General features: G+C 42.6%; 1 protein-coding gene across 1 annotated transcript in view; it reads left to right on the top strand.

Annotated features, from left to right (window-relative positions):
- Window positions 1–25,169, top strand: part of DPH1 (diphthamide biosynthesis 1) — a 230,718-nt gene extending 205,549 nt beyond the window's left edge. Inside the window, exons 7-12 of the mRNA XM_075263624.1 lie at window positions 1,708–1,776; window positions 6,711–6,867; window positions 12,308–12,408; window positions 15,926–16,004; window positions 19,790–19,924; window positions 23,956–25,169. Coding sequence (XP_075119725.1) covers window positions 1,708–1,776; window positions 6,711–6,867; window positions 12,308–12,408; window positions 15,926–16,004; window positions 19,790–19,924; window positions 23,956–24,048 — 634 coding nt within the window. The 3' untranslated portion in view covers window positions 24,049–25,169. The remainder of the gene's footprint in view (window positions 1–1,707; window positions 1,777–6,710; window positions 6,868–12,307; window positions 12,409–15,925; window positions 16,005–19,789; window positions 19,925–23,955) is intronic.
- Window positions 25,170–25,483: the final 314 nt, after the last annotated feature.

Here is a 25,483-nt window from a genome sequence, read left to right as displayed (position 1 = left end):
GGCCCAGTAATGAGCCAAGGATCTACACCTACTCCAGATCCGCCCGGGACCACACATATGTCAGAAACCTGGGGCTGATATATCTGGACTCCAGCACTCTGCCTGTCACCTTCTCACTAAGTATTACATATATATATATATATATATATATATATATATATATATATATATGTGTAGCAGGCTCCCCCTGATGGTACCTGCAGGCTCTCCTCTATTTTGTGGGATTCATGAACAATACAGAACATTAGGGAAATACGCTTCTAGCATAATTAAATATTAATATCAAAAATACTCATGTCTGCAGACTGATAAATTCACAAGAACTGAAGCAGAAGCCCATAATCTATAAACTGTGATGCCTTATTGATGCCAGATGTAGGAAAAGTCACAGCATTTTGTTACCGTCAGCTTCTGAATACTTTGTTGGTCCATCTTCTGCCCATATCTATAGGATGTAATTGTTATGTGACTGGGTAGACCAGGTCCATGATACTTTACAATACATGTGGATGGAGTTTTCAAACCCCTATCCACATGTAGCTGAAAGAAATCAGCCAGGTAATATGAGCATGCTGTGAACTTCAAAATGCAAGGTGTGTTCATTATTGTGCGGAAAATCCAAGCATTGCAACACAGATTCCACCCTTTGCAATGCATAGGCGCTAATGCGTTGCCACATTTGATTCTGCAAATCTCAAATGCAAAATCTGTACCTGGAATTATCTTAACCTTAAGCCGGGGGGCCACGTGGCGCGAATGCCACGGTTTGACCACGGCAAAAATGCAGCATTTTACAATTCCTGCAAAGTGGATGAGATTCTAGAGACTCACATCCATACATTGCTGAAAAATATGCAATTGCGGAGTTGGAAATCACAGTATGTCAATTATACCTACAGAAACGCCTATAGGTATAATGGAAGCAGAGAGTCCACAAAGGAAACCTCTGTAGACATTCTGTGAAAAGCGCTGGGGGAAATATCACGATGCATTGCCGCCATGGTTTTTCCCGTAACGCTTTTTTGCTACAGTCCGCCATATGGGGCCTTAGCCTTATACCGTTTTCCTAAAGAAGTCTTGAAGTCAGTCGCCAGTATATCAAACCAGGCCCACAGACAGATATGGTTAGTGTCACCTGAATCACACAGTCTTTTCCCCTTGTGTATTGGTAAACTCTTGCCAAGATATTGCTGGTTTTGATAATATGCAAACCATCACTTTGCATATTCACATAGTCAGAAAGGGCCTTGCCATTGATCCATAGAGGTCAGCAGCAATTCCTTTGAGGTGACAACAAGCTCATTGCATATTGACAAAAATGGAGCCACTGATTCACATGGGGGAAAATCCATTTTATTCAGTGGAGCGTAACCTATCTATCTGCAGGGTTGATATGCTGGGATCTGGTGACAGACACCCTTTAACAACCCATCTGATCTTCCTTCTGAGAAGTTTAACATCTGCTGCGCTGAAGCAATTCATCATCATCTTCATCTAGCACTTTGGGTCTGTGAGATCATGTTCTTTATCCATTGTGCCTTGTACTATACACAGATAGTTGGATAGTGATTCACCTTCTTACACCTCCTCGTGATCTGTCCTCACGTTACATAAAAGTGGTCGTCTCCAAAAGTTCCCTCTTTCATTCCTACATCTAAATTTCCTCCAGAAATTTTATGATTCTAATGTCTCTTTTTCTCTTCCTAGGTATCTGGGCGATGGTCGCTTTCACCTGGAGTCAGTAATGATTGCCAACCCAGACACGAAAGCTTTCAGGTATTGGTGTTATGGCTAGTTTATATGGTTACAGTCAATGCTACCAGTAAAGGATATTAAGCATATGATGGGGATCCTATATCGGCCTCTCAGTTGTTTCCAGCTTACATGAAGGCAGTCATGCTTATTAGGATAACCCTGGAAAAACTGTCAGGACCAGTCTCTTATCTAATGGGGATGTTCCGACTCTTCACTCAATGGCAGATGGGGAAAAAATGATTGGGCGCATCTGTTTTTTGCATTAGAGATGTCTGCCAATGGTTTATTCTCCCTTTCCCCTTAAGACATGCACACTTGGCCTAGCTAGGAATACATGAATAGAAGAGTTAAGGATGAATAACTATTGGCTGATGGTGTGTTTCTCCACCAGCCATCTTGGGTATATGGCAACCTAATGAGAATGATGATGAAGATCTGTTGGAAAGCAACGCAAGTGATTAAACATCTTCTCTAAAACCTGGCTGTTATTTTATGGGAAAGCGACCTCTGGTCACAGTATTACATGCTGGTAGGTCCAGTGAATGACTAGCCATGTAATACATGGACAGGCTGCCCATCCACTCTGGCTCTTAGACAGTGGTCCTCTTAGTCAAGGAACCCTCATCTATGACCATCTGACCTTGTACACTAATATGGTCTATTGAATGACTAGCCATGTAATACACAGACAGGCTGCCCATCCACTCTGGCTGTTAGACAGTGGTCCTCTTAGACAAGGAACCCTCGTCTTTGACCTTGTACTCTAATATGGTATATTGAATGACTAGCTATGTAATACATGGACAGGCTGCCCGTCCACTCTGGCTCTTAGACAGTGGTCCTCTAAGACAAGGGACCCTCATCTATGACCAAATGACCTTGTATTCTAATATGGTCTATTGAATGACTAGCCATGTAATACATGGACAGGCTGCCCGTCCACTCTGGCTCTTAGACAGTGGTCCTCTTAGACAATGGACCCTCGTCTATGACCATCTGACCCTGTAATCTAATATGATATATTGACTTGTGTTGTTATGAGACAACCCAACATTGGCACTAAGCCTTTTTAGATGTATTGTCTGCCTAGGTCATAGGACACCATGGCCCAGTCTTATGGTTTTATTAGTACCAGTAACCCTCTGCATACATAAAGCTTTGTTGATCTAAAGTGCAAGAACAAACACCATTGAAGTTCTATATACAAGTTCTGGGTTTGTTTCTGCAGTCTTTGTAGGTTAGACATTAAACATACAGTTGTTCCATTTGTACGTATGTTCTAAGAATAGCACTAGCTTTTACAATGCATTAAATGGCTTTCTCAGACGTCCAAATGTGACGGCTGTGACAATGGAAATGTACGCTGGTGGTTGTATTTTGCAGGTTGCTGTAACTAATAGCTGAAATATCTCTTTATTTTTCTTCTTAACAATAGCGGTTGGAAGAGATTTCCTCACTTTTGTGCATGACTTGGCCTCGATGGCGATGTACGGCTGCAGATACTTCTGTTTATTTCCTTGACTTGCTTTTTCCAGAATAACTCTGAGATGCTTCTTAAATATTCCACATTTTATCCTCAATAAATAATGTTCATGCTGAGCTGGGCTTGTTTCATGATCATTCCCAGGGTTTAAAGCATTACACACCAGACTTGTTATGTATGCTGCATTTCTGGATATGGTGCAGGGAACCTGAATAAATGTCGGTTACAAATTGCTGCACAGATTCAGTCAGTGTGGACCCACTATGTGTGCTGGGTCCTATATACTATATATACCCAGAGAGTCTATTAGTTGATTTGCATTGTCCTTACCAAACTATATATCCAGTTCACATTTGGCTTGGTGTTGCAAAAGAGACTTGGCCTGATCTCTGGCCATATTCAGATTACACGAAAGATGGATTTAGTGTATTGAGTGCATGGTTAATCTGGGGCTCAGGTAAAAACACTTAGTTTGGGATGAAACTAAGCACGTGGATATGCAGAAATCTAGATTAAGTCTTGTGTGTAAAAGCCAGGGATTCATTTCAAATGTGTTCAGAAACTTGGCTCAACACACATGTTAATGGAGGGATAAAGGATTAGAAATTAGGCCTGGTAATCCATAAATCTTGAACTTCAGTCCATTTCATCCCGGAGTTATATTCTCAACTTTGTCTACTTCTAATCTCACATCTGCAGTAGCCCCCTGCGGGTTCAGTGTCTTTATGGAGCGTGTTCAGCTGCGTGGTGGTGAGAAATGGATCATATACTGAGAATGGGCTATACAATGTGATATACAGTAGCTCCAGATATATAGATGTAGGTCACTAAATTATCTCTATATGACCCTTCACATGAAAAAAAAATGACCTATACTTTAAAAAGCAATACTGGCAACGCCGTGTCGCAAAGATGTTCGAAGACAGCATGTGATACAGATACGTCCTTCCTTATGCTTTCTCTCGGGCCCAGATTCCTCCTAGATAAGCGGTGCTAAATGACGAGGCGTGAAGAAAAAAATGGCATTTACTTTGTTAAATGTTTGCAGCGCTTTCTACCCATTGAAATCAATAGACTGTCAGCGAAAGGCTCAGACAAGCCATGTTCTCCAGAGACAGAGCGAATAAATGGGGAGATCCTGCCGGGAGAGCTACACGGGGACATCCCGCTAATGGTCAATTCCCTGAAGATATATTGTGTCATCACATCCCATGTATATATATATTAATAGAAGCTGTGAATAATCTGTATGTATGCGCTTAGCTATTGTATACTGCTAGTTATACCATTCAGATCCTTTGTATATCCTCTGTCTTTATACAAGTGAGATTTACAGCTAGATGTTCTCTTTATTCCTTTACATCGGTATAGCCTATATATAGTAAGGTCTTCTCCCTTACTGGTCCATACAGTTAGGTTGTTTTTTACACTTTACATCTGTAAATAAATCTGATCCATATAGTAAGACTTGTTATGTCTTTATATACGTGTGCTCTATATAGTAAGCTTGCTTCAATAGTTACAATCCATATACTGTAGTAATCTGTTCTCACTATGTCCTTACATAGGCATGTTCCCAATATTAACGATGTCTTTATATAGCTGCAATCCGATAGTAAGGATAACTTGCTTGATGTCTTTACATGGGTATGACCCATAGATTAAGGTTTTCTCACTCTGTTTTGATATATATCTATATCTATCTATCTATCTATCTATCTATCTATATATATATATATATATATGAAGAGCTCAACGGAAAAATGGCCTAAGTCCAAAAATCAATATTGTGAGAAAAACGAAATTTAAAGTTTTAGCCTAAAGCAAACGGGCATTATTGTGGAATATATCTATCCAATGTAATCAGCTAATGAACACCGTTAATCCTAATCATAAATTGTATTATTTATTAAAAAAATTATGTGCAAAAGTCGATTTAGAGCCTTTTAAACAATAAGACAAAGTTTTTACACTAATATAAACAACAGACCGGAAGTCACGATTTCAATGAAAAAATGACCAACGAGAGTGAAGTAAGTAAGTTTGTATTGGACTTAGGCCATTATTCCATTGTAAATTCTTCTGCATTGAAATATATGGACTTAGGTCATTAATCCTAGGTACCTTGTAAACCCAATGCATAGAACGAGGTACAAAGAAGCTTTCTAGGTAATAATTTGAAATATGACAAAATGTGGACTTAGGCCATTTTTCCATTGAGCTCTTCATATATATATATATATATATATATATATATATATATACTGTAGTAAGGCTAGGTTCACGCTGCCGTTGTTTAATGTCTGTTGTCTTTCTTCTGTCATGTTTTTTACTTTGGGGGTGAATGTGGAGGACACCTAACGCTCCTTCTGCATTTGTGGGTTGGGCAGTGCTGCGTACTTATTCCCTATCCACAGGACAGGAGATAAGTGTCAGTGATCAGGAGGATTGGGGACTGAAAGTCCACCTTAAGAATGGTGCGCTCGTGTGCTTTTGTGACTGGCGCTCCCTTCACTTCTATGGGGCTTGTGGGTTTGCTGGAGATTACAATCTTGGCAGCCCTATTGAAGTGAATACAGCGCCAATTACACAAACATATCGGCACTCTGTTTACCAGGAGCCTTTTGGGTAGTTTTCGCCCTCCATCCTCCTCATCACTAGGGGACCCGACAATCAGGCCCGCAGCGATTGGACACTTGTCTCCTGACCTGTGTGTAAGGGATAAGTGTCCAGAATGGCACAACTCCTTCAAACGGCCAATGCTGATAGAGCGTTGGGTGTCCGTCTCCGTTTACTTCATTGTAAAGAAAAAAAAAGCATGATGGAGGAGAGCATTTACTTTTCTGACGGCATACAGGACTTTTTCTACCGTTGCATAACTAGACAAACATGACAGAAGAAGGAGTCTATCATGTTGTTTACTAGAGATGAGCGAACACTAAAATGTTCGGGGTTCGAAATCCGATTCGATGTCTTCCGGCTCTGCATTCACTCTGCCTAGACATCGGGCCTGGGCAGAGCCGACTGCGCATGTCCGCTTGTAGTGCGCATGTCCGCACTACAAGCGGACATGCGCAGTCGGCTCTGCCCAGGCCCGATGTCTAGGCAGAGTGAATGCAGAGCCGGAAGACACCGTGAGGAAGCTGCACGGAGAAGACTTCTAAAGGTAAGAGAAGAACCAGCGTTGATTGGCCGACTGTATAGCATTCTGCCAATCAACGCTGGTTCTGCATCGAATCTTAACTTCGAACAGCTAGTAGTACTCGATCGAGTACGAGTATTTCAAATACCGTTGTATTCGATTGAACACCTACTCGATCGAGTACTACTCGCTCATCTCTATTGTTTACCTTAGAATCATTGGGCCCAGACACAGGGGAGGGGCCTATGACAGATGACATGACAGCAGCGGACATTAATAACAATAGTGTGAACATAGCCTAAGCTTATCTCTCTTTATGTCTTCACATAGGTATGATCCTTATAGTAAGGTTTTCTCGCGGGAGTATTACGATCACAGCACCATGCAAAAAAATCGAGGTGATGCCATTTCATCGGCTACTGGAGCAAAAACATGGGGCCTCATTCTTGGTACTTTGGGGCGGCAGGGATCCCCCAAGATCCTTGAGGTAAGCAGATTCCTAGCTCCCTGCTATTAGACAATGATGTCTCTCCCCCATTTATTATGCACACACCTGTCTCTACCTCTTTAAGATGCTCAGTATTCATCTTCTTAAATGCGGTTTCTCATTAATTAAAAATCGCTAGAGGATTTGACACTGAAGTACGCGATGATGACTGAAGTTTGAGAACAAGTGATTTCTTAAAATACTACTTGTAACCCTTTCACTGCCGGGGCGCGCTACATCATGCCATGCTGCAGACCTCAATGACAATCTAACGGTTAAAGCCTTCTCGCAGGACGGATCACTTGCCTCTCCTCCTCTTTTTCTCAACATGAACATAATCCACTTCCATGAATCTCGCTCCCCTCCTCCAGAGAGATACATTTTTAGTCCTTGCTAATCTCAGCAAGGATTTTTTTTTTCCTCTTCTACTCATTTACATTTTTTCTTTGCAAATCAGGAGCGGCGGGTCATTTTGCCCTCCCCTTTGCTAGTCCCTCATGCAGATCATTAAACTGGACACATGCGCCCATTTTAATTAGTCCTTGCATAGCATGTATGCCTTTATCAGCATGCCGGAGATTATTGGGTGTACCAGGCGGCAGCGGGTAGCAGGTGTAGTTGTGTTGGTGTCGTACGACGTGTGCCGTGGGTTCTGCGAGTGGAGCATGTGTGGATGAGGGTGGAGAAAGATGTGAGTGGCGAGGAGAGGAACAGAAGAGGTGTTCAGGGGGATGGTGTGGGGTTTGGACTGTGAAGGAGATGATGAGGGTATGAGTGTAGTGTCTGTAGGCTGAAGAGGGCGGTAGGGGAATAGCTGTGTCTTTATAGGGAATATGATTAGGTCTGTGTGTTTTGCCAGGGTCTTTTGTTTTAGCTCCCAGCAGCACCCTGTCGCGTTCCTGCTAATGAGTATTCCTCTGTCTATCCTGTGTAACGAGGACAGGCCTCATTAATCTATTGGCTGCAATTACAGAACCGCAATTATTATTTGCACTTCTCATTAAATGAACTTGGAATGGTTATTGTTGGTTATTTATCCCTCCACTCCCATCCCGTGTGGAAAACAGAGGGGCTTAATTAACTTCCAGCCTGGGAATCAAGACAGGGTCTCCGGCAGCGGCGCACGCAGGAGGGGCGTTTGACAGGGAGTCATTGTGTAAGAAATAATCTGTCATCCTCACCCTGTCCCGCATCCCAGGTAGACGTAGAAGCACATTTTCTAATAAAATGCTCCCTTGTCAAACAGACTGATGTGTATAAAATAATAGTAATACAGACGAGAGATAGATCTACATTAACTGCTTGCTAGCTGGCGAGATCTGTAGCTGCGAACCCTTAACAACATTAGCACTGGAGGCTCAAGTGAGCTCAGGCGACACTAACACAAAGGGAAACCAAGGTGAATGTATGTCTGCCAGAGGCCTGAAGGGGAAACTAAATAAAAAATGTGCTAAAACACAATTCCCTTCCTACCGAAAATCAAATTATGTCCCTCTAAAGTTATGCAAAGCAATACTGAGAGGATGGATTGTGTGCCTGGGTCACAGGCCTATTACTCTTCCTTTGTGCTGGAAATGAGGCTTTTCACGGCCCCGTCATTAGACTCATTTGCTAAGAGCCACAGTCATCTCAGTCTACAAAGACCATAATGGCACCTGATTGACTTCAGTGCCTGCGTGTGCCCAAGGCAACGTGTGCTTGTATAGTCAATATGATGGGCGGCTGTGTTGTGGTCAATAGACGCAACTTGCATTATTTTCTACATTCAAGGTGCACTGCAATCCAGATCTATTCACTCCTGCCCAGCAAGGCCAATTTTGTTTTTAAGAACCAGAGAAATGTTTATTTTTGTAAATTTGTACATGATGATGGCAACAGATATATTTTGTTTGCGGCCTTATTTTTATACAGTATGTATTGCACACTTTGTTCCAGACGTCAGGCATCATTTTTAAATATTTGATTTATGTTCGTTTTTTCCTTTTAGATAGATAGATAGATAGATAGATAGAAACGTGTGTGTGTGTGTATATATATATATATATATATATATATATATATATATATATATAAAACTTAAAATTAATAAATATAAAAATTGCTACTTCTGCAGGATTATCAGGATTTACCATTACACCCTAGTAATATTCTAATTACCTGCTCTATATGTTTACCCATATTATTTTACCGTATATACGTTCTCATTTTCTTAATCTCAGTTCATATTTTACATAGGTTTTTGCTTGGCTAAAGAGAACCTTTCATGTCCTCGAGCACATGAAGTTTTATATACTGCTAGAAAGCAGATAGTGCTCTGAATTCAGCGCACTGTCGGCTTTCCCGTCATGTGCCCAGTGCTAGAGATATCCTTGACGTTATAACAGCACCGATGTCTTCCCACTGTCAGAGGGGGTGTTCCTTACTGCCCAGCCATGATGTCTTCCCAACGAGTGTACTCGTTCATAGACTAGTATTGGGGAGGGGAAAGCGTCCCTCACAGCTTAGCGTCCTGACTGGGTGATAAGGAACACTCCCTCTGACAGTACAGCGCTATGGATGAGTACTGTCAGGAGAGGCGTTCCTCACGCCCAGCTAGACTGTCAGGAACGCCCTTCTGACAGTTAAGAGTTATCGGTAACTGCACCAATATCTCTTCCCCTGGGGCACATAATGGGAAAGCCAACAGTGCGCTGAATTCAGTGTACTGTCGGCTTTCTAACGGTATATAAAACCGCAGGGGCCCGAGGACATGAAAGGTTCTCTTTAAACTGGCAGGTTCTGCAGAATGTCTAATGTGTATGGGTACTCTGGATGATACAGATGAGGATTAGGGAATTAGATTTCCTTTTGTTTTCAGTGAGACTACCTACTCCCCTCTCCCACTTTAGTATACATACTCTGCTTGACCACTTTTACATTGTTGACTGACCCTAAGAATAGATCAGTGTCAGAGTCCCATAAAACCCATGTAACCCATAGCTCTTAGATGTTATATATAAGACATATATTACAGGGAAACTTTTGGTATCCGTATCAAATGACTCTGAATCTCCTTTTTGTCTTTCCATTCATCTTTATTTAGAAATCCTATACTTTCTACTCTATGACGTAGTTTATGGTCCGTGTACACTTAGATATAAATGGAGTTGTATCAGTATATCAGTAACTCAGCCTCACCTGTATCAGTATTTGTCTATTCCAACTTTCTTTTACAAGTCACATAAATCAATGAAGTATGCATCCGATTTTAGCGTGGATGTATACAGCTGTATAGTGTAATGTCTGTATCTACTTTGGTATACATTGAAACTCATTGGTAAGTGAGGCGGAATAAAAGACAATATTCCTCTGAACTGTTTCTTAGCGGCTGTCAGTGTGCCATGTTGGTTTCTTTTATTTTCTTACAGAGCCTTCCTTGACATTTATTTTTTTTAAGTTGATCCAGATGGATCCCAGTGATTTGTAAAACTTCGATGGGACTTTTGCAGAAGACCAAATAGTCGGCAAGCCAAGGGTCCATAAAATCCTTTTTTTATTGCTTTATTATTAGAATAACATCTAGATCAGGACACTAGCCCCAGCAGCTACGCGTTTTGGCTCACACCCTTTTCAAGTTCTGGATTTTTGAGGACACTATTCTTGCTGTAAAACATACCAGAATCTCAATGTAATGTTCTTCTATCGGGGGGTTTCTTCTGGTTTTACCTGTCATGTGTCAAGTTATTGCTAAGACTCCATTCACATCTGCATTGTAATGTCAGATCCATTATATGCTGACATTAGCTGTACCTGACAGACCCTATGGACTTATAATGGGGTCTGGTTGGTGTAGGCTATATTGTTGTATGTTGGCCATATTGTTCACACCCATTTGAATACCTTTGAATTTATTTCCACCCCCAAAGAACTTCTAATGGCAAATTCCATCCTCAAAAATCACTTTATAAAGCATTCAACATTCCTGCCTACAACAATTGCCCCATGCCAAACCTCTAAGGGCAGGTTACCATAAGTAATGTAAAGCTGAATCATTGGTGTATGTATACAAATGTGTCCGTCCTTAACTTTCCACAAATTCTTCAGTTTCTCACAATACAAATTCAGTACATTATCGTGACATGCCCGTATAACCCTTGAAAGGCTGCAACATGTCAACTTATAAAGAGCTATAGTATATACACTGGATGGCCACTTTATTAGAGCTTCCCTGTCTGGAAATTAGACCAATGACACCAGATTGCAGCATAAAATGAAGTTTTCCATGACTAGGGAAGAATTGTGATCAGTAATGTGAGGGACATTGGACAAGACGTAGTCATCGGTCATAAAGTAGAGACTGTATTCCAAAAAAAAAGGCAATCTTGTGGATTTTCTTGTAGAACAGTGTTAATAGTATACCAAAAAATGTCACGATCAAGGGCAGGGGTATAACTTGAAGTTCCTGGGCCCCGGGCAAAATCTTTAATGGAGCCTTTTCCTTAGTTTTATGTGGCAGTGGGACCTATGTGGCCCCTCAGGGTCAAGGGCCTAGTAGTAACTGCCACCACTCTCCCGCGTATGGCTATGCCCCTTATCAAGGAAAAGCATCCAGTGAACTAAAAGAAATTGTCAACAAAAGCAGTCGGGGATGTCAGGAATCGTTCTAAAGTACAGTCAAGAAAATTGTACTTTGTCATTCCTTAGCATGGAGGGGCAGTAGCACAGCAGGCGACCTATTGGGGTGCAAATATTATGTACAGAATACAAGATGAGACTCCAGTGGGCAAAAGAGAGCAAAACTCGGATCATTAAGCAGTAGAAAAACATCACCTGGTTATATGAATCCAGATTTCTGTTGCATCATTGTGATGGGAGGGTCAAAAGTTGGCAAGTGTAGGATCCATGAACCCTTCGTATCAGGTATCGTTCAGGCTGGTGGAGGTGGCATAATGGTGTTGGAAATGATTGTTTGGCACATTCAGGGTCCTGTGAGACTTGTGTATGCCACAACAAGCGAGAGGCAAACGCACTAATAGATGGGTATGTCTAATAAAGTGGCCATTGAGTGCCTATCTCCCCAAAGTATTTCAAGACTGGACATCTCGTGTCTCACATGCCAGGATAAGTAAGAGGTAAAAACAAGGCAAGTATGCTGAAATACAATGTTGGGTGGTTATTTTTTTAATATTCATTCTCCGGGTTCCATAATGTTTGCATCTTCCATTAATGTATGTGTAATGTATAAATAGCTATCCCCACAGATACGAGTACTTGGAGTATTTCCTGGCTAGTTCTGTGTGTACTTAGAGATGTTTCATTTCATCTTGTTATTCTCGAGCTCCTGACTTAATTAATTAGTAAGGTTATTCACTGAAGGATACGGTTTGGACGGCTGCCTTACCCCCAAATGCTCTCCTCTCTTTTTTTGTCTAACGCACTGTGGCTCTCTCTCTCCTCGCAGCACCTGGAGTCACGTCTACAGGCTCTCGGCTGTCGTTACGTGCGGCTTCTGCTGTCGGAAATCTTCCCTAATAAACTCAAGCTGTTCCCAGAGGTGGAAGCGTGAGTACAGAGAGCAGAGCTGTAAACACACACACTCACCATGCGCAGCCTTTAGTATGGCGGGGAATTAGGAGGGGACAATTGGGCAACTTGGCACAACCACTTCACAATTGGCACAGTCAATACCCTGATAGTTAAAGCTTTCTCATCTTATAATGTAATCCAGATAGTAATCTTTAGTTACTTAGTACTTACACTACATGAAGTCATAACTGACCTTTGTTTGTGGTTAATTTAATGGATTAAAGGGATCCTATCATACCAACGTTTTTTTTTTCTCATTAACACGTCGGAATAGCCTTAAGAAAGGCTATTCTTCTCCTAGCTTTCACTGTCTTCTCCGCACCGCTGTTCCGTAGGAATCCCGGTTTTTGTCGGTATGTAAATGAGTGTTCTCGCAGCACTGGGGGCGGGCCCCAGCACTAGAACAGCACTGGGAGCGTCCCCAATTTTGTAAGAGAACTCTCCAGCGCCTCCTCCATCTTCTTCAGAAACAGGTCGTCTTCCAGCGGTGGCTTCAAACTTCTAGGCCTAGGTCAAAGCCGACTGCGCATGCCCGCTGGCCACATGAAAATGGCTGCTTACACAGTATTGTAAGCGACCATTTTCTTGTGGCTGGCAGGCATGCGCAGTCAGCTGCCCGAGGTCTAGAAGTTGGAAGCCACCGCCAGAAGAAGACCCGTTCCTGAAGAAGATGGAGGCGGTGCTGGAGAGTTCTCTCGCAGCATTGGGGACGCCCCCAGTGCTGCGAGAAAACTTATTTGGATACCAACGAACCGTATTATAAAAAAAACGGATTATATAACAAACAACAGCGCGGAGAAGACATCTAAAGGTAGGAGAAGAATAGCCTTTCTTAAGGCTATTCCTATGTGGTAGGCAGAAAAAATTGAGTTTTAATAATAGGATCCCTTTAAGACAGGGTATATTATATAGCATTACAAAGCTGTACATGTTCTGACTAGAGATGAGCGAACACTGTTCGGAACAGCCATTCTGAACAGCACGCTCCCATAGAAATGAATGGAAGCGGCCGGCACGCGGGGGGTTAAAGAGGTTGTCCCATCACAAGGATCCTATCTATAGTGCTTGTTAATGTGAATGTAAGACTTTTCCTAAATACATTGCTTCAGCAAAACTGCTTTGTTTGTCCACTATCTTACTTTATTCATTTTTTTTTTGCACATCCCTTGACTTATCTGCTCATAAGTCAAGTGATGTATCTGCTGCTCTGAGGGGGGAGGGAGGAGGGGCTAAGTGCACAGGAGCGAGCCTGGAGGGGGGTAGTTTACACTTTAGGGGGAGGGAAGGGGCCATCAATACAGACCCGGCATCCGCTGTAATAGAGAGGCGGATGCCGGGGAGTGTAGACGCCGGCACAGGTGAAGCCAGCAGCGGCAGGAGCGATGCTGCTATTCCGGGGGGCGGAGGAGCGGAATAGCAGCATCGGTCCTGCCGCTGCTTGCTTCACCTGTGCCGGCGTCTACACTCCCCGGCATCCGCCTCTCTATTACAGCAGATGCTGGGTCTGTATTACATTGTGAAGGCTGTACGTCCGATGCGTAGTGCATCGGCACCGCACACGCAGGGCCAGTGGCATAGAAGCGACGACTTCTCGCCGCTGGCTTTGCATATGTAACCCCGCCCACCAATGACGCAACAAAGCTGGAAGAAAGAAGAATTTACTGCAGCGAAGACTAGCGAGTATGCGACGTGGGACAACCCCTTTAAGCGGCCGGCCGCCGACAAAGTCTGCGTGCCAGGTGCTTCCATTCATTTCTATGGGAGCGTGCTGTTCGGATCGGCTGATCCGAACAGTGTTCGCTCATCTCTAGTTCTGACACATTTTAAGTTTTGTGAGTATTTTCCCCCATTGCATAGATATCTGTTAGTATCGGCTGCCAATACTCATGTCAGGGATCAGCATTGTGCTGAAAAAGCCCCACTCGGCTTATACTCGAGTCAGCAAAAAAAAAAAAATTTTTTTTTTTTTATTTTTAGGAGGGGGAGGGGTGTCTATGACCAGCCGCAATATCAATGTATAGAGTCTCCCATAAAATAGTGGGGAAAAAAGAAGCTTTAAAAAAAAGTTGTAAATCCCTCCTTTCCCTAGAATACATACAAAAGTAGAAAATTAGTATGAAACACAAACACATTAGGTATCCCTGTGTCTGACAGTGCCCAGTATACTGAATATAGGGGATCTGCAGTGCTCCTCTTCTGTCGGGAAGGGGTTAATAGGAGCACTGCAGATCCCCTATATTCAGCCAGGCTGAATTCCAAGTGGGGGGGGGGAACAGTCCTCAAGCTCAGGGAAGGGGCAGACAGACAACCAAAACACCCCCTCCCCTTCCCCGTCGACCAGCAACTACTGCACCCAAAAACCATTTAAATTTTTGAAATTTTCCAGTAGCTGCTGCATTTCCCCCCTCGGCTTATACTCGAGTCAATAAGTTTTCCCAGTTTTTTTGTGGTAAAATTAGGGGCCTCGGCTTATAGTTGTACGTGATGAAATCTTCCACAGGGAGTCTGGTCTGGATAAGGGGAAGTCTTCTCAAAGGCATGATGTTCTGGAGAGGTTTCCCCTCTATCCATGTCTATCCCATGTCCAACCATCCCTTTGTCAGTCTTCCATCTCCAGGTATGAACCAGTCTCTGACTTTCTTTCTACCGCCTTCATCTGTATGTCCGTCTGCCATTGTCCCATTTCCTAATACATCTCCCGGCCGATATAACTGAGCCATAGACGATAACTTGATGACGTCCTCTCTTCTAGTTGTTCTTTAATGGACTAACTACATTATCTGCCGAAAAGCTTTTAGGTGCGAACTGTTTATAGAAAATATTCTAAAAAATTCAAGTAAAAAAAGACGAGAAAGGCGTACGGAAACGAAAAAGAAAAAAAAGCATGTCCTGGAAATGTCTTTAACTGTTTACATTTAACTAGAACGCTAAAGTTAAGAGCATTAATGAGATGCCTATTATTTCTGACCTGATGAAAAGAAGAGGTTAGCTCCCGAAAGCTTGTTAAGAGAAAATGCAGGCAGTCCATTAAAAAAGTATCATAAACCACAAATGTGGTGGAACATCATCCTTCACCGGCCTGAACTGGATGCTACATTAATTTATAAACAGAATATTTCATGGCCGGTTTTAGAGGCCACACCAGCGTCTTAGCTTTTAACTAGTTTAAGATCTCACTTGGCTTAACCCCTTCAGGGCCTGTAGGCACCGCACTATAACGCCGCATTCTGCAGATAGAATAAGTGTACCTAGGCCGAGCCCTGATACATTGTCTACTGGACTAAACCTCTGCACTATAGGCTCCGCTCTGACGATATCATGTGGTCAGAATAGGGAACCTGATGGACACTGTTAGAAGGCAGTGTGTTTTGTCGGCCGTCATTGGTGTCTGTCGTGTCACAGTCCCACGTCAGCTTGAATTCTATTCTTATGCTCATATTCATAATGCACACAAGAACTTGGATATCTAAAATAGTTTTCTTCTCACTTGTAGGTGGGTACAGGTTGCCTGCCCAAGACTTTCTATAGATTGGGGGACTGCCTTCCCCAAGCCATTGCTGACTCCATATGAGGTAAGTCCCTCTACAATCTGAGCTTCATTATTTCTAAATGGACCTGTCACCACTCCTGACAAGTTCGTGTCAGTAGATGAAATACCAATCCTGAGACATCTTCGAACTCTGTATTATCCTCTGTTAATCCTCCTGTAAATATACAAATACATTGATAACTGCGCGTTAGCATATCCTATAGCAATAGAGTGGCCACTTTACACCTAAGCAGAACTGAATGGACAGGTCAGGCTGTGCAGGGACAAGGGGAATGGTAATACCCAGTTTATTCATACATTTTCAAGAGGAATAACAGAGGAACAAGGCTAAGTTACGAGGAAAGTTGGATAAAAGCAGTTACTAAAAGAAACCTATCAGGAGTGCTGACATTTCCTGTTTAAGAGCTTGTTCACATGGGGAAGAGGGGGCAGATTCTGACGCCAAATCCACCTCAGAATCCGCCTCCTCACAATAGAGGTCTATGTAGACCGCTAGCGTCCTTTTTATCGTGAGCGGTATGTTCCGGTTCACGGAAAAAAGAAGCGAGCTGCCCTTTCTTCAGGCAGATTCCGTGGCTGAGTCAGCCCCAGAAAGCACCCTCCGGACTAGGCCCATTCATTTGGGCCTACTCCGGAGCGGGAAGCCACGACAGTTGGAAGCCGTGGCAGGCGCATTTTGGTCCATTTCTGACGTGGCTTCCCACATCAGAATCAGGACCAAAATACGCGGTCCCGTGCCCTGTGTGAACGAGGCCTTAAACTAAATAATATTTTATCGCCATGTCACGGTTTCTTCCTCTTTGCTGCTATTTCAGCTTAATTGTAATGTTGGGATTACTAAATCCATAAAATGTCTACCCCATGATCATGTTCCAGTTCTGAGATCCTCCACCTGCCTTTATACAGTCCTATGAAAAAGTTTGGGCACCCCTATTAATCTTAATCATTTTTAGTTCTAAATATTTTGGTGTTTGCAACAGCCATTTCAGTTTGATATATCTAATAACTGATGGACACAGTAATATTTCAGGATTGAAATGAGGTTTATTGTACTAACAGAAAATGCGCAATATGCATTAAACCAAAATTTGACCGGTGCAAAAGTATGGGCACCTCAACAGAAAAGTGACATTAATATTTAGTAGATCCTCCTTTTGCAAAGATAACAGCCTCTAGTCGCTTCCTGTAGCTTTTAATCAGTTCCTGGATCCTGGATGAAGGTATTTTGGACCATTTCTTTCTACAAAACAATTCAAGTTAAGTTAAGTTTGATGGTCGCCGAGCATGGACAGCCCGCTCTCAAATGATCTGAAAACAAAGATTGTTCAACATAGTTGTTCAGGGGAAGGATACAAAACGTTGTCTCAGAGATTTAACCTGTCAGTTTCCACTGTGAGGAACATAGTAAGGAAATGGAAGACCACAGGGACAGTTCTTGTTAAGCCCAGAAGTGGCAGGCCAAGAAAAATATCAGAAAGGCAGAGAAGAAGAATGGTGAGAACAGTCAAGGACAATCCACAGACCACCTCCAAAGAGCTGCAGCATCATCTTGCTGCAGATGGTGTCACTGTGCATCGGTCAACTATACAGCGCACTTTGCACAAGGAGAAGCTGTATGGGAGAGTGATGAGAAAGAAGCCGTTTCTGCACGTACGCCACAAATAGAGTTGCCTGAGCTATGCAAAAGCACATTTGGAGAAGCCAACTTCATTTTGGAAACAAAGATTGAGTTGTTTGGTTATAAAAAAAGGCGTTATGCATGGCGTCCAAAAAGAAACAGCATTCCAAGAAAAACACTTGCTACCCACTGTAAAATTTGGTGGAGGTTCCATCATGCTTTGGGGCTGTGTGGCCAATGCCGGCACCGGGAATCTTGTTAAAGTTGAGGGTCGCATGGATTCCACTCAGTATCAGCAGATTCTTGAGAATAATGTTCAAGAATCAGTGACGAAGTTGAAGTTACGCCGGGGATGGATATTTCAGCAAGACAATGATCCAAAACACCGCTCCAAATCCTCAGGCATTCATGCAGAGGAACAATTACAATGTTCTGGAATGGCCATCCCAGTCCCCAGACCTGAATATCATTGAACATCTGTGGGATGATTTGAAGCGGGCTGTCCATGCTCGGCGACCATCTAACTTAACTGAACTTGAATTGTTTGTCCAAAATACCTTTATCCAGGATCCAGGAACTGATTAAAAGCTACAGGAAGCGACTAGAGGCTGTTATCTTTGCAAAAGGAGGATCTACTAAATATTAATGTCACTTTTCTGTTGAGGTGCCCATACTTTTGCACCGGTCAAATTTTGGTTGAATGCATATTGCACATTTTCTGTTAGTACAATAAACCTCATTTCAATCCTGAAATATTACTGTGTCCATCAGTTATTAGATATATCAAACTGAAATGGCTGCTGCAAACACCAAAATATTTAGAACTAAAAATGATTAAGATTAATAGGGGTGCCCAAACTTTTTCATAGGACTGTATACCTACGTAACGCATAGATAGACGCTGGTTTAGTAAACTGCACATAAGCTGCTGTCATTATGTTTAGTGTTTCCCTAAAATATATGATGTCGTGAAGTGAAGAGAGTGCATATTTAGAAAGTATATAAATGGAACTGAAAGGTAATATTGTATGGATTGTATACATCCAATCCACAGGAATTGCGTATTCGGAGAGCGCGCGGCACAATTTCAGTTTATTGCCATTGTAGAGGTTTCATTATTTGTAGCAATACTGAATTTACCCTTCACTGTGAGGCTGTTATTTCATCCTGAACTATGCTCTGCTTACTGGGGGGATTTATTAGACAACCCATGTTGCCTATATTATTGTTATTGTGTTAGTTTTTATGTCCTCTGGGACTCCTGCTGTTTTCCTGATGACATGTTCCTCAAGAAACTACTGAGTGGAAGAGTCGCCGCAATAAAGCCGTAAGTAGTATCCAGCAGATACGTTGTATCCGGATCTACCGTACATAGACCAGTCTGAGAACCAGTGATAATGGTGAGACTCCCTGTCCAGGGACATGCTGGGAAAATGACATTATAATGAACACAGAGAATGACGGCGTTCACTGCTTACTACCAGGATACGTAGATGCCTGCCATCCTTCAGTGATGTCGAGGTATCCATGTGTTGGTGAACACTGTCACTCATTTAGGTTAGCACAGGTCAGTAAGAATATGGTAGCCTACACGGTGGAACCCCAGCTGTGACTGCGGGAAACTCAAGTGCAAAATTCGTGGTAGTGGGGGGGGCTGCGTTTGCACTTTCCCCTGAAAATAGGGTAAAAAAAAAAAAATATTGGTGACATGTTGCCTTGAGTACTCAGAGATGTCCACCCAGAATCAATGCAGCTGAATGGCAGAGCACCCATCATGGTAGTAATATCCATCGCCCCATGTAATAGACAGACACAAGCCAGCACCGATCAAAACAAGTCCTGCACATATATTAGGCCAGTAAGAGCTTTCCTCTCATTGTGCATGCAGCAGATCAGTATCCGATGGTAGAGAATGATTTTCTAGTCTTTGCTGTCCCTCCTGTTGCTGAGATACATCTCCCATGATGTACAGTTATCCATAGTGGATCTTTATCCCTCAAGGAGCACTCGCTGCATTTGTAATAGACTGAGACAAAGGTCAGCCATGTAACACGTGTCAGACTAGTGTACATCATAATGCAGAGCTTCTGGGGGATCAGTGGGAAAGGTAACCTATGTACTGTATGCTAGCTGATTTCTTTGTATAACTAGGATTTCTATAGTTGGTTGTTGTGTTTTTTTTCTTACAGGCTTGCGTGGCTCTTAAGGAAACAGAATGGCAGAAGACTTACCCCATGGATTTCTACTCCAATCAGTCTTTGGGTCCGTGGACAGTGAACCACGAATCCCACCGTCCTCCACGTGTGACAACTAAACACACAAAGGTGAGGACTTCTATAGGCGATGCTATACACTGTTCTGGTCTTGCCTGTGAGTCTTACTAGTTGTAGTGTTCTGGATTTTCCTGCACGTTCTCACTATATTTTACCGCACTTCATTGTCCTGCCTTTGTGTTCATTTTTTATTGAACGCACACTTGTTTTATCTATTTTTGTCAGTCATTTATTTATATATTTTGGGCACTATGGGCTTTGTGCTCGCTTTAAATGGTCCCTCTAATTTTTTGTGCACCAATTGCACCACCTAGTGGCGAACAGTGAACCTTACCGTCTGCAGGCTGAAGTGACATTACAATGAGTGCGTTCCATCCAGTAGGTATGGATATAGTCAGAAGGCTAGCGTCTGCCTTAGATTCGATCACGTTCAGAAACGCATCCTGTATGTATAGTGTAATAAATAATTACCGCACACCGTTCAGGGTGAAAAAAAAAAAAGAACAACAACCTGCATTTTTTTTCTACTGAGCAGCCAAAGTAGTTTCCTAATGGATGTGCAGGAGCCTTGAGCCAGCAGGAGTCTTTACATTGAAAGGGTAGAGGTCATTGTAAGATGGAGAGGATATCTAAGCGGCTTCTGCATGGAGCCAGTTAATGCTACTAGTTTATCATTCCTCCTAACGCAGTAGTTGGCCATTTTAAGGTCTTTAAGTAGCATTTTATATTAGTGTTTTGCCCTTGCGTTTCTTTCATCATCTTATAATGGAACCAGCGTACAATTAGGGATTGCTACAAATCATATAAGAGAATAAAAGGCTGACCTCATGTAATGAATACCAATGGTCCTCGAGGTAGATACAGTTACATTACTAGATTTTATTTCAGGTTCTTTGCAGATTCAACAAGCTGAATATAAAAAGGAGTATAATAGCGTTGCTTGTATAGATTCCATACCCAAGGCAATGGCCAGTAGTGAGAAAAACTCATACTGGTTCCTAGACTGTAAGGCCCTGTTCACATCTGTGCATGAGTTTCTGTTCGGGGAGTTTGCTTGGGGACCTATCCGCATAAAAAAGCGGTTACTTTAGGAAACCTGTGGTTCCCAGAGACCAGTGATGGCAAACCTTATAGAGATACAGTGCCCAATCTGCCATCCAAAACCCACTAAAATATCACAAAGTGCCCACACGGCAACTTAACCATAATACTGTGCGGTTACACAATTACGGACAATTACGGACCCGCAAAATACGGTCGTGTGAATGGGGCTTTACAGAGCTTTCAATTATACAAATAACTTTGTACTGCATTTGGTATAATTTTGAACAATTAATGTTAACTCTTTCCATTGTACAGATCTGATTTATAGGACCATGCAATGTTATTATGACCTGTAATAATATCACGTCTGCTATAAAACAGATACTGTGTGATATAAATAGTGAAGGGACCCCACACAGTACAATCTGCTGCACAGTGGCCCCCACACAATACAATCTGCTCCACAGTACAATCTGCTCCACAGTGGCCTCCACACAATACAATCTGCTCCACAGTACAATCTGCTCCACAGTGGCCTCCACACAATACAATCTGCTCCACAGTACAATCTGCTCCACAGTGGCCTCCACACAATACAATCTGCTCCACAGTGGCCCCCACACAATATAATCTGTTGCACAGATGGGTGCCCACTGAAAGGGCTCTGAGTGCCATCTCTAGCACTTGTGCCATAGGTTTGCCATCATGGCCATAGACTATAATGGGGCCCGTGTGGTTTCCGCATGAAAAATGCGAAGAGAAAAGTGCTGCTTGCAGGACTTTTCTCTGCACAATTTTCATGTGGATAGGGGAACGTAATGGCCTGAATACAGATGTGAACCGGGCCCTAAGGGACCCTTGGATATAGCAGTCTGGTTAGGTGTTATCTGTTCATGTACAAAAAGTAGTAAAACTGATCTTGGAAATGATTCTAATGGGTGTATAAAGCGCACACATTGTGCACCATAGAGGGTCACAGCTGAGCTTCTCCTCCTCCTCCTCATACTGAGCTTCCTCCATAGCTTTTATAATAGCAGCAAGCAAAGAAGGAGGGGTCATATAAAGAGTCACTCCGCCACTCCGCTCTCTTCTATAGGCTTGAAACAGGTGCCAGACTCCCTATTGCTCCTGTGTGCTGGGGGGGGGGCCATACATAATAAATGTATTTCACTTTATTCTTCTGCACATAGACCTGAGTGCTGCCCATATATAACCTGCAGCTGCAGAACACCTCCCATCCATTAACCCTCAGCGCCCCCTGCCATGTACATCACCAGCCGCCATAGGCCTGTATTATGTCTGTGCCTCATTTATCCATGTGAGATTGCATTGTGATTCTCCTTGTTTTCAGGTGTCTGTAGCAGTAATTGTACACTTCCCATAGTGTTATGTAACTGCCTATGTACAGAGTGGAAACATAATAAACTCCCAGTGTGTGGCACGCAGCGATGCTTTCTCCCTTGCTGCTTCCTAAATGGCAGTCTAGAGTTCCTCGTGCTCATTTATTATGATACAAAGCAGAAATTGCTGTACCTGGAGATAGTCGGTGTGCGCAAAGGTCACTGAGCTCGCAACTCCTGGCATTGAAATCATCTGCATTCCCTAACTACTGTGGTCGAACAGATTTCAGAAATGGTCAATTGAATATGGAAAACGCTGTACATGCCTCGCATTGTACACACATGCCTTATGTGCCACCGTATTAACATGGAGGGCTAACTGCTCCAGAAAATGAGCATTTTAGAAATTATCGGATCAAGAGACACCAAGATCAGCTCCAAAACACATATAAGATACCATATGTAAGATACCATATATAAGATACCATATATATAATATAACAGCATAGGTTTATCCAATGTGTGATAGTACTAGGGGAGCATGGCTAGAAATACATGAAGGCATAAAATCATGGATCTGGTAACATGTCAGCTGATTTCTGCTGCCCTATACCAGAGCGGGTTGTGTTAGGAGAGAAGCTGAGCTCTGTAATATATATTTATTTATATGATAGAAGAGAGAAGCTGAGCTCTGTGATATATAGGAGTATATGATAGAGGGAGAGAAGCTGCTCTGTGATATATAGGGTTATATGATACAGGGAAAGAAGCTGAGCTGTGTGATATATAGGAGTATATGATAGAGGGAGAGAAGCTGAGCTCTGTGATATATAGGGTTATATGATAGAGGAGAGAAGCTGAGCTCTGTGATATATAGGGTTATATGATACAGGGAAAGAAGCTGAGCTCTGTGATATATAGGAGTATATGATAGAAAGAGAGAAGCTGAGCTCTGGGTTATATGATAGAAGAGAGAAGCTGAGCTCTGTGATATTAACCTATATAACACAGAGCTCAGCTTCTCTCTTCTATTATATAACCCTATATATCACAGAGCTCAGCTCCTCTCCTCTATCATATAATCCTATATATCACAGAGCTCACCTTCTCTCCCTCTATCATATAACCCTATATATCACAGAGCTCAGCTTCTCTCCTCTATCATATAACCCTATATATCACAGAGCTCAGCTTCTCTCCTCTATCATATAATCCTATATATCACAGAGCTCAGCTTCTCTCCCTCTATCATATAACCCTATATATCACAGATCTCAGCTTCTCTCCTCTATCATATAACCCTATATATCACAGAACTCAGCTTCTCTCCTCTATCATATAATCCGATATATCACAGAGCTCAGCTTCTCTCCTCTATCATATAACCCTATATATCACAGAACTCAGCTTCTCTCCTCTATCATATAACCCTATATATCCCAGAGATCAGCTTCTCTCCTTCTATTATATCATTATCTCACAAAGGTCAGCATAAATCTGCTGGTTTATTATAATATTACGTGCCTCACGTCCTAGTTTCTCCATTACTTTATTCCCTTGTTGGCCTTCTTCAATATGTCTGTATTCTGTTTTGTCACCTGTCCGGCCATTTCTTTACCACCCCCACACTCCCTTCTCCTCTTCTGTCCTCAGTCTCCTGTCTTCCGAATCTGTTACAACTTCTCTGTACTCCTTTAGGGTTCTTCGTCAAGAAAAGAGCCAACTGTGGACAAGTGTACCAAGACAACAGATTGCCACTGCCAGGAAGAAGTACAGAGCCAAACTAAATGACCGTACAGCAGACTGTGTACCCGCCGCACCCCTCGGGCCTACGTCTGGACTGATTATTGGAGATACTGAAGTCTTCTGCAAACTCCGGCAAGCAGGTGTGAGGAAGCAACGTGAACCCTTGTGTTATGTCTGCTCAGTAGACCTAAGAAGTACCATCACTGCATTATTAGCTTCATAGACCCGGGGAGCATCTTCTATTAACCCATTCATGTTATAAAACAGACGACACGTCGCTCCATTAGTTTGTTACATAGTGAGGCCCTGCAATCTCTGGACCATAGGTCAGGTTGCACCCTCTGTTTCTGTCTTGGGGTTTCTTGAGCCGTGCAATGTCTTCAGCTAATTAAAAGCTCTGCTTAATAAGGGCTTGTCTGAGCTGCTCCCCCCTCCTAGTGCTGTTGCCTGGGCAATGAGGAATCAGAACCCATGAAGCCCCCACTACTGGCACAGACTGCAGCATCCCCTCCTGCGAGAGCCAATCACCTCCCGCGTGGAGACCCACAGCAAGCCGCTCTGTAATGTCTATGTGATGGGATCACGGGCTTTAATGTTCCTTGGAAGGGGCCCAGCAATCACTGCGCCTGCAGCTTCTATCCTGGGAAGAGCTGAACTCGAGGGGTGTTACATTGATTGAAGTAAGAGAGCGAATAAACAACAAACAGCAGATGCAGAATAAAAGCTTGAAAAGGGTCACACTTCCAGTCATGTGAAGTTCCAAGGACTTCAATTTTCTTAACAAAAAAATGTAAAATATTTTTTTCTTTTCTTATAAAAAAAAAGTGAACAAAATTTTTCTGATTGTTTGTGGTTAGTTCATCCAAAGAGAGTGGAATAACACATATAATATAGAATTTACATCTAGGACACATAATTCTCCTATAGTATCCATCTATCGCATTGCAGGTAGATGGTTGATGCTGTATGTGTGACAGATTTGTTGCAGCAATTGTTGCAAATAATAAATATTATTGTAAATATTGTTCCATACGTTGGACCGGAGCTTGCAGAACTCCATGCACATGCTGCAGAAACTGTTCAGATATATGGAATGGATTTTTTGTATTGTAGACATTATGCTTCCCTTCAATACTTAGCATTTTGTATTTGTGCTTTACCATGGATTTAATAAAAGTTACGTTTTAATCGATCAGGTTTAAGACACTCCTGGGCTGCTGGATTTCTGCTTTCTACTTTTTGTTGTACATCTACTTGAATAGGAGCAGGGCGGCTTCCAGATGTATACCTAATATGCAGCTTCCGGTGGCCACATCAGTTGACCGGGTTGGTGTTCAGGTATTGGATCCCGACTGATCTGATGGCCTACTGTTAGGAAACCTGATGCACAAAATAACTCAGTAAGTTCCAGGCGAAAACAGTCCTGGGTGTGCTACGCTCTCCTAACTGGAGCAGAACCAGGCCCCGGAGTTCTTCACCA

Source organism: Leptodactylus fuscus, chromosome 2 (assembly GCF_031893055.1).
Source record: "Leptodactylus fuscus isolate aLepFus1 chromosome 2, aLepFus1.hap2, whole genome shotgun sequence".
NCBI lineage: Eukaryota > Metazoa > Chordata > Amphibia > Anura > Leptodactylidae > Leptodactylus > Leptodactylus fuscus.
The sequence above is the reverse complement of the archived record's forward strand: the minus strand, read 5'-3'. Positions and strand labels throughout refer to the sequence as shown.